The sequence below is a fragment of the Hesperophylax consimilis genome, chromosome 28 (assembly GCF_061612785.1).
Source record: "Hesperophylax consimilis isolate HC1 chromosome 28, BYU_Hcon_1.0, whole genome shotgun sequence".
Lineage (NCBI taxonomy): Eukaryota > Metazoa > Arthropoda > Insecta > Trichoptera > Limnephilidae > Hesperophylax > Hesperophylax consimilis.
In genome coordinates this window covers 7,895,691-7,912,631 of record NC_142863.1, presented here as the reverse complement: position 1 = coordinate 7,912,631, position 16,941 = coordinate 7,895,691, and the positions used below count along the sequence as shown (strand labels likewise).

Sequence of the window (16,941 nt, the reverse complement as noted above, 5' to 3'; positions counted from 1 at the left end):
GATTATCGTAAAACGTACTAATATAAAAAAAATCTTTAAAAATTTCATAAAAATTGAAAAAATAGTGGATTAAATAGTTGCATATGCAATGTACAGCTTATTTCGAAATTTTTGAACTTAGTTGTTTATCCAGCATCGTTATCAGACCTATTTTCTTGAGTCTGTTGTGTGAAAAAATTTGTTCTTTTTAATCTAGAAGGTCCAGATAAATGAGTATCCAGTGGTTTTCTTTAACAAATAAATAATTCATTAAAAAATCGTCTTAAAATAAAACTTTTAACAGATTTATATTGTCGTCAGTTTTTTAATATGTATTAATCGCTATTACAAAAAAAAAAGATCTACGATTTATGGTTTCTGATTTTAATTTCTGATGGTTTGGTTTTTGATTGTAAATAACTATACAAATCGATAGCTTTACAAAGCATCGTATTTCCTGTTCGCTAAATATTTTTCCTTCAAGCCGAAGTTTTTATATTTATTGTTGTTTTACGCTGAAAATGGGGAATTTTTCGATATCTGACAACATTCTACAGATCTGAACACAAAGTTCGGGTGTCATTGTTTTTTTATGTTGTTGTCTCTTTTCGTCGTGCATCTAAACGTCAAACTTGTATGTGTTTTTTTATTCAAATAAGATATAATCGTAAAAAAATATATAAATTACATGTTAATGCTGTTTTAAAGTGCCAACCCAAAAACACTTAAAAAGTAGGATATTTTATAATACTTTTCTGTACAATTTGTGTGCGAAGTGGTGAAATTTGAGGTTATGTTTTCGCCGAACAATTTGAAAAGTTTGTAAATGATTAACTGGTATTTTTACTATTTCCCTAACGCTCGAGCTAAAATATTGATTAATCTTCGTTTATCGCGATTTGCCAGTTGATTAGTTAGATTAAACCTATTTTTTAATGTACGATTCTGAGTTAGTGGTCCTGTCAGATTTCCGTAGAGGTATGTAACTTCTCTCTCTGTTACATGCATCGATTATGAGAAAGAAGGAGAGGTTACACCGGATCTATCAGCGGAGCGCTTTTAGCTTTGGTAAACTTGTCGAACTCCGCTGCATGCAAAGGTTCTTTAAAAAAACAACACTTGATTTTAACTAAATTATCTTATGTAGACATCTATTTACGTCGCACAGGCACAAAATTGATTTTTAGGGTTTAGTTAGGGTTTTTTAAAATAATTATGCTTATTTCCTAACTTTCAAACATAACTTTGATTGTGAAAAATGGAACTTAAGGTTAAACGCAACGCTCATTGTATTCTACGTGTTCACAGATGGCGTTAATTAATTAATTTTGTTTAAATACGCTTTTGCAAGGTATTGCTCCTAAACCCCCGAATTGTGGTACCATTTTTGCATATTAGATTTGTTTGTGTTTCTTCCATTACCTATTAAACGCTAGTAACACTAGCTAAGTTGGACGCTATCTTAAACAGTGATTGTCCCTTGATCAGTGGTGGTTTTCTCTAAGTTGGATGGTATTTGGCCTTCTCCACCTAAAAACTCTCTCCGCTGACTGCAATCTTTTGCCATTCGCCTTCAGGCAGTCCTCAGTCCTTCCCGTCCTGCTCCAATCCTCTTCCACACAGCCTATCCACCTAAATATTCCTCAGTCCAACTGTCAGTAGTGCTCGCTTCCACTGGGAACCATAATTCCAAAGATAAATTAATATCACACATAGTATTACACAAAGAGGTCAACCTCCACCAAACAGACCTGTTTCTACATGACTGTGAACAAACTTCACCCAATTGCCAATGCGAGCGTATAGAAAGGGTAAACCAAACAAAATACCTAGGGGTCATTATTGATTCACACTTACGCTGGACTGACCACATAACTTTCATTACTAATAAACTAAAAAGAGTCATGCACCTAATAAAGTCAATTAAAAACATTTTCCCACATTCAATACTTAGATCTATATATTTCGCACTCTGTCAATCGATTGTTACATATGGCATACTGGCTTGGGGAAGCGCTACAAACACTGCAATCGACCCAATACAAAAAATTCAAAAGGCAATAATTAAAATCATCTTGCAAGTACCATTCTACACAAATTCAAGCGAAATTTTCAAATCATTAGACGTCATGTCAATAAGACAACTTTATGCCAAATCTGCACTACTAAATTTCCTCCAACAGAAACTACACATTCCAATGCCACCTCAAACAACAATAAAAACAAGGTCGACAACAAACAATACCCTGAACATACCGATAACATACACCACACACGGACAAAGACACTTCCAGTATTACGCTACAAAACTTTTTAATTGTATGCCCACCACTCTGAAACTACTACTAATGGGAAATACATACACAAACATTCACAAAAAACTGATCACAGCCTGGATCAAAAAACAAGATATCCACTTTATACAAAACATTATAACACCAAACCAAACATAATCATGGATGAATGTGTATGTATGTATGTATACATGTGTTTATTTATATGTGTGTATGCATGCATATATGTGTATTTATGTATGTATGTGTATACATGGGTGTACGTATATATGTGCATATAAATAAATATTTTTTTCCTTTTTCTTTAAATAACAATGTACAATAACCATTAAAAAAAAATTTAAAACTTACACTTATATAAGAAAATTTAACCAATACACATAAATACATGTACCATTTAATCATAACCACGTAAACACCTCAGCACAGGTTCTCCCAGTGAGGTGTTCACGAAACATATAACACTACCCACCACAGTGTCACCTACTCAAACCTACCTCACACCCAGCATAAATAAAAAAATTTAAAAAAAACACCATATTAACAAAAGTTCTAAATTTATGTATTATATACAAATGTAAATATTTGGTAGACACTGTAATGTATGTATAGAAATAAATAAATAAATAAAAGATAAATTAAATATATCATTTTATTTAAATGTTTCCAGATTGCACAATGCCGACAATGGAAGATCAAGGCTTCAAGCTTTTCAAACAAGGAGCAGAGGGCAAACTGTACTCGGGAACATATCTCGGGAAGTCCACCGTCGCCAAAGAACGCTTCCCAAAATCATACCGCCACCCGGAGCTTGACACAACACTCACCAGAGAGCGAATCAAAGCAGAAGCCAGATCCATCGTTCGATGCAAATCTGCCGGCATAAGAACCCCCACATTGTACTTGGTAGACTTCGAACGGCGTTGCATTTTCATGGAAAACGTAGAAAATAGCATTACCGTGAAAGACTACATATTTAAACTCACCGAAAAAACTGAAGACAAAGCCAAAATGGATTCAAACAACGCCAAACTTGAAAAGCTAACGCAAAAGATAGGTATCATCTTATCGACGATGCATAAAAACAACATAATTCACGGCGATTTAACCACTTCTAATATGCTTTTACAATCGAACGATGTTAGTTTGATCGATGAAGAAAACACATTTGATTCGTATGAGATTGTTTTGATCGATTTTGGTTTGTCTCATGTGGATTCAAGCGCCGAAGATAAGGGAGTAGATTTGTATGTTTTAGAGCGAGCGTTGACCAGTACGCACAGCATTTGTCCGCATCTCTTTGCCAGTATTTTGGAAGTGTATAGAAAGCAGGATAAGACTGGCTCCAGAGAGGTGTTGGAGAAGTATGAAGATGTCAGAGCTAGAGGGAGGAAAAGGACTATGGTTGGATAAGAAATTAGCATCTATTTATCCATCTATGTTCACACCAAAAATTGTTTTCAAATCTAACCACAGATGGCAATACAAGGCCTGGAGTAACGGCCGGTAGTACGCGCGCACTCCTTTTCAGTACATCGTTCAAATCTAGTCAATTTGAAACTGACGGTTTGTGCCGTCGGCGCTTTGAATATTTGACATAATTTGAACTTTTTTGAACCCTGCAGTAAAACTGATACAATCTATGCATTAATCTAACAGATGGCCTTAATTTTATTATTTTATTAAAATGCTGTTTTGCGAGTTGTACTTTAAAATATTCAGACGAATTATTTGTTTTTGCGCCCGTCCATATGAAATATAAATATGAATGAATCGTTTTGTCCGCATACAAACTCAATTCTTTCAAGAGAGGCATACAAATACAATATTGAATTGAATCACCGATACAATATTGTATTTGAATGCCTTAAAGTAATAATAAATACTCTACGTGTTCATAGATGGCGTTAATTAATTTAATTATTATTAAAATACGCTTTTTGCAAGTCATGCTTTACAATATTAAGACAAATTATTTGTTTGCGCCCATACATACACAATATGAACATTAATAAATAGTTTTGTCTGTTTAAAAACTCAATTCTTTCGAGAAAGGCATACAAATACAATACTGTACCGATGATTCAATCCAATATTGTATTTGCATGCCTTTCTTGAAACAAATGAGTATTTTTACGGACAAATTGCGTATGTACGGAAATAATAAATAATTTGTCTTAATATTGTAAAGCAATACATCGCAAAAAGTGTATTTTAATAAAATAAATTAATTAACGCCATCTATAAACACGTAAAACTTAATGAGTGTCGCGTTTAACCTTAAGAAATCGCAAATTTATATTGATTTATGGAAAAAAGGCCATTTTTTCCCTTTATTTTTACTGTACTCAAAACTTTTTAAAATACAGAAAACGTAAATAAAAATTTAAATGTTTGTTTGTTAAAAATCTTATATCTCCGAAAATTCTTCACCGATTGCTTTGACATTTTGACACAACGTTGCATTTGAATATGTACGCATGTGTTTTTATATGCCTATATTATATAGATGTTACCTGTGACAGGTTTTACTTTTTAAAAACAGCACCATCTGTTGGATGTAAAATCAACAGGTGCTTCTCTATCTGTACAGACAGACTGATCCACAGCAGCGCGTCCCGGGCTACAACTAGTTACATATAAATTTATTTGACTTTTAACAGCCAATATTTCAGTACACACATTTTCACATAACTTCGTTTTTCTGCATAAGGGCTTAATTTTACAAGATGCGTGGTTTCTATGCAATTTTTTTATTACTCTAATGTTTATTTCTATAATTTTCAATAAATCCCAGATACAACAAATGATGAAGTGTTATCGTTTTCATTGAATCAAATTTCCTTTTTTAACAAACAGACAAAGCATCTTGACTGCAATAAACAAATTGTTTATTGCTTGTTGTCAAGATCTAATTTGATTTATTGAATTGTATACATCAAAAGGTAACTTTATTTTCATATTCTTATTATTCGATAAAATATACCCGTAATAATTTATCTATTTGTTTATATGGCGGAGACGGTTTATATATAATTCCGGTGAGCATTTAGGCCAGAGGTTCCCAAAGTGGTCTATATGGACCCCCAGGGGTCGATATCGGCTTGCTGGGGGTCTATGTCAGCGAGAAAAAAATTTGGGGGTCCACGAGATACAAATGGGGGTACATAAGAGCGGACCCCCATTTACCTCAAGTCAACATTTAGGAGTTCCATAAATGACACAATAGACCTAACACAAATATAATAGACTGAGAAATTACTTATTTGATATTTGCATTTTTATATTTCGTAAAGTTGTTAATTGAGGTATATAAATAGCATCCTTTCCTCGTCAGAATTAATATTTTCAAGCAAAACATTGCACATTGGAAGCCGCGAATTTTCCTAGTTCCCCAACTTGTTTTTGAAAAACATCCAGGGTAATAATGACGTTCAACATTTAAATGTACTTTACACAGACTTCAAAAATAAGTTTGAGGACATTTTGACTATCAAAATGGAACGTTGAAGAATCGGAAAACATGTGACAAGAAGAAATGACCGGAATAAGCACTGACAAAGAACTTAAGGGGCAGTTCTGCATTGCTGGCTACAGAAAGAAATTCCCGTTGCTTATCCTGCTTCATTTTCATTTGGTGTAATACCTCACAAGAGTGCCCCTGTCTGCACAATGTAAAGACAGAGCAAGTATACCACCACCCGGTTGTTGGACAGGGAAGGGAAGGGAATCTTTTTACTAAAAAAATAAATGATTATCACATGGGACGTTAATAGTATTAGGAAAATTCAATATTCGGCAGGCAGGGGGTCTACGGAAAAAAAAAAATTTGGCAAGTGGTCTATGGGGCAAAAAAGTTTGGGAACCTCTGATTTAGGCCATAGGCCTATTGTGCTATCTCCCATTTTACCTCATTCCTTTAACAGTCACCCGGTCCCTTTTATAAAGTTCACCAGGGTTGTCATTGGATATGTGGCTATGTGTTTTGGTTCCACAATGTGTCTTCCCAGGTCTCATCTCTCCTCTCCAATCCCCCTTGGTACCCTGAAGACCCCACAAGGGAAAAGAGCTCTATCTCTCCTCCCCACTCCTCCTTGGTTCCCTTAGGCCCCACTAGGGAAGAGGGAATTTTTGAATGGTCCAATTTTTGTCCCACGAGTATCTAGGGAAAGTAAGGTGGGGTAAGGTCTAAATACTCCGAGATGCGACCCTGTTTGCGTGACACTGTTCCCCAGGTCATTCAGCCTGAGCACGGTAGCTGACACCTTAGCTTGGGATGGCTATTGCAGGTCATGTTTCCACTCCCTGAGCGATGGGTTCGCCACACTCCATGCGCTAATACCTGTAATAAAGAAACTAGTTTTGTTTATTGTGAGTAATAATGTATTTATTTTTTAGTCCTATGATAACTTAACACCGAGACAATTCAACACACTTTTAAAAAGTGATATAAATAATTAAGAGCGATGAAAAAAACTAACCTATTTTTTTGTTTCATCACTTTTTAAAGGTATGTTGAATTGTCATTTTGATGAGTTTTCCAATTACATTATGACGTATTACAGGGTGAATTGCCTGATTCAAAAAAATATTGATTTATTGAAGTAACTTACATACCTACTGATATTCATACTCCTTCTATGAGATATGGAATTCATTTCGAACTCGCTCTTGGGCATTACGAGTAGCATTCAGAAGGGTGAATTTTTACCACTGTTTAAAGCGTGGTAATACAAGTTTGTATTATTTCCTTATATTTTTTACGGGAGTTCACTGCACGAATGCGCATATTATGTACAGTGGCAGCTTGTAAAAATGGGAGTTGCGCTAAAAATACTGTCAGTTCAGTTAAGTGAACATAAGAAATTTTGGATACTTACTAAGAATTATGGTCTGAATTAGAATCAATGACAAAATATGCATTAGATAGCTACTGCATAATGTAGCATTTGTGGAAAAATAATCATTCTTAAGCTGGTAACAGACAGCTGCGCAAGAAGCTGCATGGCCACGATTGATACGAGAGCTACGTGACTTGATACAGTAATGAGGCCACACATTACTAGCTGACATACGCCACAACAATGCCTATTTTCAGGATTCATTATCAAATAAAATAAAACAAACACCTGTAACTCATATATAAATATACAAAATTTCAGTCTGTTCAGAACCATATTTACTGAGAAAACGGCTTTCGGGGTACGAACCCAAGTCTTGCATTTGGGCCCATAAGAATGATGATTTTTTCACAAATGATTTATTCAGATTTTGTCATTGATTCCATTTCAAACGATATTTCTCAGTAAGTATGCAAAAATTTTGTACGTTCGGCGCCACAGAGCCTGAGAAAACGGCTTTCGAAGTTCGAAGCCAAGTCTTGCATTTAGGCCCGTAAGAATGATGATTATTCCACAAATGCTTCTTTATGCAGATTTTGTCATTGATTCCACTTCAGACCATAATTCTTAGCAAGAATCCAAAATTACTAAGGGGATGGGTTGTTTCACAGAATTTCAACAATTCATCAAATTACAATGTTGATTTTCAAATTCTGTGAAGGTTTTATTCTAGTTCTGTTATTATATCATTATTGGCCTGTTGTTTCACGAAACTTAAATAATAACAGAACTGGAATTGATCCTTCACAGAACCTCAAAATCAACATTTTAACTACTAAAAAATCATAATTTTGAAGGGCCTAAATGTGATAGCCTTTTTCACTTACTGCCACAAGAGATGGGATTTTGGAGAACTACTATAGTTGCACCATTGTTACATCACTCTACGACAGGGGAACAAGCAGAGGCAGCGATGCCATACCTACGGAAATATGTGAAAAATTTCTGAAAATCTAACAAAAACATCTCCTCCTCCCATAGATTAGAAAATATGAGGGGAATTATTCTCCCCCCGAAACTCCCCGGCCACCCCAACCCCTCCCCACGGAATTAAAACATGGTGGGGAATTATTCACCCTCCGAAAATCTTGGATTCGAAAATATTGGGCATAATATCATCACTGATCTAGCCACTTTATAAATATTATGCCGACCTACCGTTTTTGCTCCAATTTATCGATTTTCTTTTTCGCGGCATGGCATCACTGAACAGAGGGTTTCTTGGGAGCTTGAGAACCTGTAGTTAGATAGTTGATTTATGCTGTAGTTGTTACCAGGACCAGGAGTAAGGACCAGGGAGGCCAGGAAGTCGCTCTCTCAGGAGTTGTCGCAAACCTTCCGCCCTGGAAGCTACCCCCCAGTCGCCGCGAGCCTTTCACTCAAGAAGTGGCTCGTGCCCCCCCAAAAATGACAATTTATTAGAATTCAGCACAAAGACTATCTAATTTTAAGAATGAATTAAGTACCTACTTAAGATTAACTATTAATCCACTGCTTTGTGTTATTAGAAAAAATTGTTATATTTTAGTAGTTACATAAGCTTCCTTTGTTTTCTTTTTCCTACTTTATGCGTATCATAAACATAATATTAGAAGTCTGAACTCCCCAAATAGAATTATTAATATCACCGGTTCCTCAGAAAACTAGCATCGGGAGTTCCAATAGTCACCGGGACAAAGTCACCGGGACAATGTAACCGGTACAGGAATATTGACTGTTAACCATCTCTACTCAATATTATTTTTTATCAAAAGCAACTGTCAGTGTCAAATCAATCCGAAATTATTTTACTTTACAGAGATTTTACAGCCAATTGTAATTTAAAAAATAAAACCGTACAACGCACTGCGCTCTAATCAGAACGCATTATTTTTGATAGCTAACAATTCTCTTTCAAAATTAACCTCAAAATGCCGGTCTACCAAGAGCCTGATGCGGAGCAATTTCAACAGTTTCCCACGCACAACATCATCGTCATACATCCCGGGTCTCTTTACATCCGCATGGGAAGAGCTTCCGACCTGATTCCTGTCAAGTCTCTCCACTGTATCGCCAGAAGGCGCAAACCTGGCGGGACAGTTTACAAGGATCCTTTCATCCCACCAGCGGTCGTGAGAACTAAAGAACTCGTCGAAGAAATGGAAGAATGTCGCTTGCAGATTTCGCATTCCCTGCAGAGCTGCATGCAGTCCAATGGCGCCAGGCGATACGCGACTCCTCCGCAGCAAATTGCCGCGTTTAACAGACGGTCTGCCGCAGAAGACGTTGAGGAAACAACCCCAGATTGGCTGAAATTCAACAGCGACACTATAATCGGCGACCAAGTTCTTAATTTAAATCCTGACGACAGTTTTAACGTTCATTTTCCTTATAAAAGGGGGGATTTGAATATTCATTCAGGCGTTTCCGGTTCATTATCTTCAGTTCTCACCGACTTGGTGACCATCTGGAGATGGATGATTCAGTTCAAACTCGGAATACCCATCACAGATCTAGAAAAATATAGATGTGTCCTTTTAATTCCCGATATTTATAAACGAGGCCATTTGAAGCACTTAGTGTCGGTGATTCTCAATGAGCTCGGATTTGGAAATTGCTTCCTCGTTCAAGAAAGTGTGGGAGCGACGTTTGGTGCAGGACTGGGTTATGCGTGTGTTGTGGACGTCGGCGATCAAAAGACTGCGGTGTCGTGTGTCGAAGACGGCATTTCACACAAAACTACGCGGCTTAGAATGGATTACGGATCCGGTGATGTTTGCCAAACGTTAGCTTGGCTCGTTCAAAAGAGCGCCTTCCCGTACACACATTGGAATGAAAAACTACCTCAAGACGCCATGCTGATGAGGACTTTGTACCAAGATTTTTGCCATATTAATTTAGACGTGTGCGGACCACAAGAAAAGTATTTTACAGTTCATAAACCGGGGACGGACGTGAAGCGATATACTTTACAAGTCGGTGATGAGTGTATTATTTCTCCTCTCGCTATGTTTAACACGGATTTGCTATCTATAACAGGTCCGAAGAATACACAAACGCAGACGGCGCAATCTAGCGATCCGGAAGACCCGTTTGATGCGGAATATTTACGTGAAACTGGACGGAAAAAAGAAAATGCAGAAGGCGGTGTCGGAGTCGCCGATATTACCGGAGGTTATGATGGAAACATTGAAATACAACAATCGGGAAATGTTGACGAAGATATTGTCGTGGACGCGTTAGAAGCGCCGGTAGCCGAAGGTCTGAATCTCGCACCGGAGCAGATCTTAGGACTCGATGCTGCGGTTTTGAAATGCATCGACCGTTGTCCGAACGAAGAATTAAAACGAAAGATGTACGCGAGCATATTAATTGTCGGTGGGGGAATAAAGATTCAAGGACTGACAAAGTGGCTGCAGAATAAACTGGCTCTACAGATTCCTTACTTGTACAGGTCCGATCAGATTGATAACGTGGTGTGTCCCAAAGACACGGATCCCGCGGCCACGGCCTGGAAGGGAGCAGCCATCATGTCCTGTTTGGAGTCCTCCAACGAGCTCTGGATAAAGCAGAGCGAATGGAGAAACATGCACGGTGTCAAAATCTTGCGAGAACGAGCTCCATTTATATGGTGAAAATTTAACCAATATACAAAAAAGCTTTGAATCTCTAGTGTTTTTTTTTTAAAATATCTTGCATATAAAACATGAAATCTGTATGCTGATGCAGCAAAACTTTCAGAATGATCTACAGTGTCGTGAAATTAAATGAATGAATAAAATTCGTCTTTGCGAATCGCTGCCTCGTTGCTGAGGATCGTGACCCCCACTTCAATAGCCCTGATAGACCAGGCTTCTCCGCTCATGGAGAGCCAAAGAAACAGATGCTCTGGATGCCTGTGATACTTGATCACTCCAACGCATGAGTGACTTTCCTCTGCTCCTGCTGTCAAACATGTTTCCATTGATCTCGAGGTTTTACATGTTGGAGATTGCAGACCGCCCTCTGCCAGAAATAAAGATGGACCCGACCCGCAGCCTTGAGGAACACCAAAACTCTGAAAGATTTGGTTATTCCTACGAAAACGCTTTAACAAAGGATTTTCAAGACGATTTTGCTATATACAGAGACAAAGCGATGTGCCGAAAGTATCTTAGGATACGTTGTGGACAGACAGTTGAAAAACTATTGTGGATGCTGAGCCAAACAGCGCCTGGCCCCAGTAAAACATAAAGTGCGTTGTGTTAGACGATAGGCATTATCAATGCCTTGGCTCCCTGGTGCTTTTGCAAGTCGGTGCCAAGAGCGGCCTGCTCCAATTGCACCTATGCCTAGCTCTTCCAGGATAGATAAATTAGTATTCACGATAATCACACCCATTTGATTGTCAACTTTATTTACCTGTAATTTTTTCACAGATAGAAACTAATATAATATAAAATAATTATTGCAACATATTTAATTAATGTATCAATTATTAGTGTGAATGTACTTATCAAATAATAATATATCAATGAAAAATAAATATATGTTTTATTTCAAAAGCTTTATTTTACAAAATGCACTGTATAAAATAGTGTATACAATTGACTTTTAAATATTATCAATATAAATATATTTCGCTTATATAGTGAGCAATATTCCTTGAGCATTTTATAAGAAACATTATCAATTAGTTGTTTTACCATATTAAGTATTTATTCAGACATTTATCATTTACACAGAAAACGTATAATACAAATAAAATCAATAATAATTTATTAAATTATAAAAATACCATTTACTTAGTGTCATGCATATTACAAAATTATTACACTATCAGTCCAACTCCAGTTTGTATGAAAATATTTTACATTTATATCTCCTTTTTTGTGCCATGTATCAAAACCCTCAGGCTAATTCGTTTAATTTTACATATGGTCTCATAAAAATCGTTGTGTCTCCTTATATCATAGTGATAAATATGATATAAATGGTGTTAGAAAGAGAAAACACCACTCTTTATATTCAAATCTAGAAATTAACTACAGACAAATTAAAATGTACCTCCACGAAACCGAAGGTTCCAACTGCAATTTGAGATATATTTTTTAATGTTTTATAAATTATTTTTTATATGAATTGACAAAAAAAATGAGGTGGCAGTAATGTTTACAACACATTTGTCTAATAAAATGTGTTTTTTTTTTCATCATCCCTAATTTTAGTTTAGCGTTCAGATGAAAAAACGTAAGGTTAGCCATTTTTTATCTTTGCATTCAAAATTTAAATATTTCGACAATTATGTGTTTATTTCTGGCAATAAAATTAGTAAGCTTATTTCATTTCCTTTCAAAGACGTTCGGATTTGTTAAGAAATATTAATTTTATTGCAGAAATACACTCTAATTCTGACTGGGTCTTTAAGAAATATAATGGATAATATGCCAGAGACCTGAGGGATAAAAAAAAATCTATTCAAAAATATTTAAATCATATTAAGGGCCAATACATGCTTTATTGTTGTTCTTCTAGAAGGCCTCTTTTTCACAATTATATTTGATATATTTTTAAATTAGTTTAAACTTTAAGAATTCAGTTCTTACATCAAATTCCACACCCATACAGCAAAACTTTGAGGTAATTTATGATAATCTAAGGCCTTACTGTTTTTTTGAAATTTTAAAGATTTCCGAGTAAACGCGGTTTCAGCATTCTATCAAATTATAATAAGCTGACAACATGATGGTAGTCCTCTTCTGCTGATCACAGATTGTTCGAAATCTTAAACGGATTAGAACCAGCATTTAACGGGAACCTTTCAACTGTCAAAACAAAATGGTGGTGAACGGCCATTTTGATGTCTTTTTCAAAGTTTTGCAGGATGAGCACGGAACAAGGCGTTTACAAATTTACTACAGAATGGCGATAATCCAATAAAAAGACAAACCGATAGTTTGTTGCAAGCGTGTCAATGTGTCGGAAGTAAGGTCAATTCTCCCTCATTAAATTGATTAAATATTGACGAAATTCTTACAACAGATAATAAATTCCATTAGCCTGTCTAGGGCCTAAGAGTCGAAAAGTCATATATATATTGGTGACATTAGTTTTCTTTCAAATATTTTAAATTCTAGGGATTATCCATAAAACAAATTGATTGACAAATGGGACTTAAATATTAATTCGAACCTTCATCAAATTACAAATTTACTATAAATAATATTGTCTAACCGTTAGTAACAATTAGAAGATTCGTTATTAATTGACATTGTTAACAAGTCTTTATCTCAATTTATATTTATATAAATAAAAATGTAAACATTCGTTTGTTCAAAATCTTAAATCTCCGAAACTTCTTCACCGATTGATTTGAAATTTTGACACAACGTTGAATTCGAATACGCGTGTGTTTTTATATGCCTATATTATATAGATGTTACCTGTGACAGGTAAAAATATGCGTAATTTTTGAAAAACAGTGACATATGTTGGAGGTGAAAGTAAAAAGCGCTATTGTTTCTCTATCTGCACAGACAAAGTGCGCCACAACAACGTGTGGCGGGGTACAGCTAGTAATTAATAAATTGACAGCTATAAAGGTCATCAAATTTAATATGAAAAAAATATTTGATTTTACAAATTTTGTCTTCAATATTATTTCATAGACAGATACAAAAAATGAAAAAAAAGCAGAACTTTTCTGAGGTTGTATATCTCTTCGTTAAATAAATTAAGCTACAGCTTTCACTTAACTTGGCAGCTGTGTCTAAAAAGGATTTTAAAAGATCAGAAATCAACTCGGACAAGAGTCATAACTGCTACCAACGGTCTGGGGCAAGTGAGACTACGCCATCACCAATTGGGGTATGTTGTGAGGTTGAAGGTAGAGGGGATGAGAAAGCGATGGGGAAGAGGAGGGTGGGAAGTACCTGGCTACTCAGATCTGGTCACCAAACATTGCTAAAGCAACAATTCAATTCTGGACAGTGGTCTTTTTCACAAGGGACAATGAGAGGTGATAATAATATCAAAATGTATCTCTTAAATAAATTAATCTTATAGCACAAGGCATAAAGAAATGTATATATTTTTTTTTTTACTTTTGCTTATTCTAGCCAACATATTATGTAAAACTTTTACACAACTTTGCAGCCAAAGAACTAATCACAGAATATCTACTTTTTGAATTTCATGCATTATTTGTTTGCATAAAATTTAGTCTGGCAACACCACAGACTGCAAATTCATATGTTTCAATCTGTATTTAGGTAATATAGAACAAGAAAAATACCCTCTATTCAAAATATCAGTGTTTTAAACAGAAATCATTTGGCAAGACAGTTTGAGATTAACAATAATACTTAATACAGTCAATGCCGTGTTTCGGTAACCTCGCAACTCAGCACAGTGGCAATTCAACACACTCTTGAAAAGTGATATAAACTCTTGAAAAGATATATAAACTCCTGAAAAGTGATATAAACTCTTATAAAGTGATCAAACTCTTGAAAAGTGAATTAAAATCTTGAAAAGTTATACATATAAACTCTTCAAAAGTGATATAAACTCTTGAAAAGTGATATAAACTCTTGAAAAGTGATATACACTCTTGAAAAGTGATATAAACTCTTGAAAAGTTATGAAACAAAAATTAGATAAATGGGTCACGTTAGGTTAAGTTTACAAGCCATTTTTTTCATACTTTTCAAAAGTGTGTTGAACCCATATTTCTTCTATCTATATTCTATATCAGCCACAGAAGAGATACATTCATAGAAATGTGTTGTGAGCGTGTCTGTTTGCAAAAAGTGAGCTCAAATTCGCCTTACTTAAAATTTACAAAACATTTCCAAAAAAATTTCTTGAGCAGACAAACAAACAAACATTTCACAGGCCTGTTTAAGACACAGAAGTCGAAAGGTCTCGAAATGTAAATTTGTGACAGTTATCTTTGAAATTGGTATAAATTGCACTTCTAGGAATTATGTTTTCCGTGTATCATTAATCTATTTGTGTAAATTTCGTAATTTATAATCTATACATAATAATGTACGTATTGGATAATACATTTAAAGAGAGATTCAAGTTTTTTTAGTTAAGTTTTAAAAATACTAGAAAATGAGTACATAGGTACATAATAATATCATACAAATTTAATCACAAATATATAATTATTTTGTCATTTTTGATCGTGCTTATCAACTTACAATTGTGCGACAAGAAGTTTTAAATGGCGACATCAAGATAGCTCTAAAACGAATGTAAGTTTTAAAAAGCAAAATGATCCAATTTTTGACTTTGAAAATATCTCGAGCTCCGGTGCCGGTGTACACATTTAAGATTTTAAATTAATATAACATTTGGCTAGCCGAATATTTGTTTGTTAGGAGACAGACCATTTTGAATGAAATGAAAATTACAAATTAATATAAGCATTAATTACTCGCCTGAAATATCCATACAAATTGAAAACACCTCCCAAATAAAACTAAATGCCGTTCTGATGTCTGGTCAGGTACTCTGGACCACTGAGTTACGTCGAGTAATTAATGCTTATAATAATTTGCTATCCTTTGTGCTATGTATAAAAACCTTGTCTTATAAACATTAGTTTATAATTTAAAAAAATATAGAAATAAACATTATCATTAATGTTTAACATGGCTTTAACAGGAACTATTGATGTTTTAAAGTTTCAAGAGTATAAAAAAGAAAAACAATATGTACCTACTAATAATTCCCCGTTTTATTTCCTATTTGTTCCACATCTTTTTTGACCGTTCGCCTGGAACTTTGTGGAAGAAGAACAAAGCTATTTCTTCAGTTCTTGCCTCAAACAATAACTTTTTCTATTAAAATAGTGTTGCGTTTTGTTTATTAGAACACAAAATCATGCAATAAAATCAAAACGGCGCATAAATGTCTTGTAAAATTAGTATTTATAAGATATTTTGATGAAAATCCCAACAGAAAATACCTTTCTTAACCAAACGCAATTGCATAAGTAAACATGACAACATCACAACTTGTTAAAATGGCCTGTAGAACAAACTAATACGACGTGTACTCGGCGTTGCGCAACTTTACTCTACTTTCTATAAAAATAATATGCATGTATTATATACATAAACCTTTCGGAAGAAATTCTCTGATAATGAAAACTCTATCGAAATTTATTGTGTAGTTTAGAAGAACTAAGCACACAAACAGCTAGACATGGAAAGCGACTATACTATTTTGAGATTATGTAAATCATTTTATTATAAGTATATACGGACAAAAGGGGATAAGTAAAATATTACATACTTATGTTGAAAACGAGGAAAAAACATTGGCCGCGTATAAAACACATGATATGTCCATTACAGCTGGCAGACCGCCGGCTACTACTGACAGTCATGCATCTCTCACTCACTTACTGCACCATTCGGCAAATTATCAACACACGCAAACCAAATACATATATATTAACAATTTTTTTCCCCATTTTCTCACAAAACATTTTTTCTGTTGAGTATGACAAATATTTACATATTTTATCCAATACATAAACGTATTGTTGAGGAACACGTAAAATGTCCACTCTGTGTGTAGTATATTTTCAGAGATATTTAAATAATTGTAATCAATTGACAGCACTGGCGAGGGGTTCCATGATAAATCCTAAAAATGATAATTCAACACACCTTTAAAACGTGATATGTATAAAGTCATTAAAAGTGATGAAACAAAAACTAGGTTAAGGCGATGCACTACGTCGTGTAATATTTTAAATTGTGCCGCTATCAATTATAACCCTTACGTAG

At 34.9% G+C, this 16,941-nt stretch overlaps 2 protein-coding genes across 3 annotated transcripts; both read left to right on the top strand.

Moving 5' to 3' along the window:
• The first annotated feature begins 588 nt into the window (after positions 1-588).
• On the top strand, positions 589-4,279 carry Tcs5 (TP53 regulating kinase). Of its 2 annotated transcripts, none has more exons than XM_089648862.1 (2): positions 589-711; positions 2,944-4,279. In XM_089648862.1, exon 2 carries the CDS (start codon positions 2,952-2,954, stop codon positions 3,684-3,686), a length of 735 nt encoding a protein of 244 aa, XP_089504988.1. In that variant the 5' UTR covers positions 589-711; positions 2,944-2,951; the 3' UTR covers positions 3,687-4,279. The 2 variants fall into 2 exon arrangements, with proteins under 2 accessions (XP_089504988.1, XP_089504989.1); XM_089648863.1 differs by having other exon boundaries at positions 590-613.
• A 4,642-nt stretch (positions 4,280-8,921) lies between these two features.
• Arp8 (Actin-related protein 8) lies at positions 8,922-11,655 on the top strand. Its single transcript, XM_089648861.1, has one exon. It carries the CDS (start codon positions 9,085-9,087, stop codon positions 10,786-10,788), a length of 1,704 nt encoding a protein of 567 aa, XP_089504987.1. The 5' UTR covers positions 8,922-9,084; the 3' UTR covers positions 10,789-11,655.
• The last annotated feature ends 5,286 nt before the right edge of the window (positions 11,656-16,941 follow it).

What these genes read in the sequence shown, in the direction of transcription:
- Tcs5 (XM_089648862.1), top strand. Translation starts at nt 2,952, where the DNA reads ATGCCGACAATGGAAGATCAAGGCTTCAAGCTTTTCAAACAAGGAGCA.
- Arp8 (XM_089648861.1), top strand. Translation starts at nt 9,085, where the DNA reads ATGCCGGTCTACCAAGAGCCTGATGCGGAGCAATTTCAACAGTTTCCC.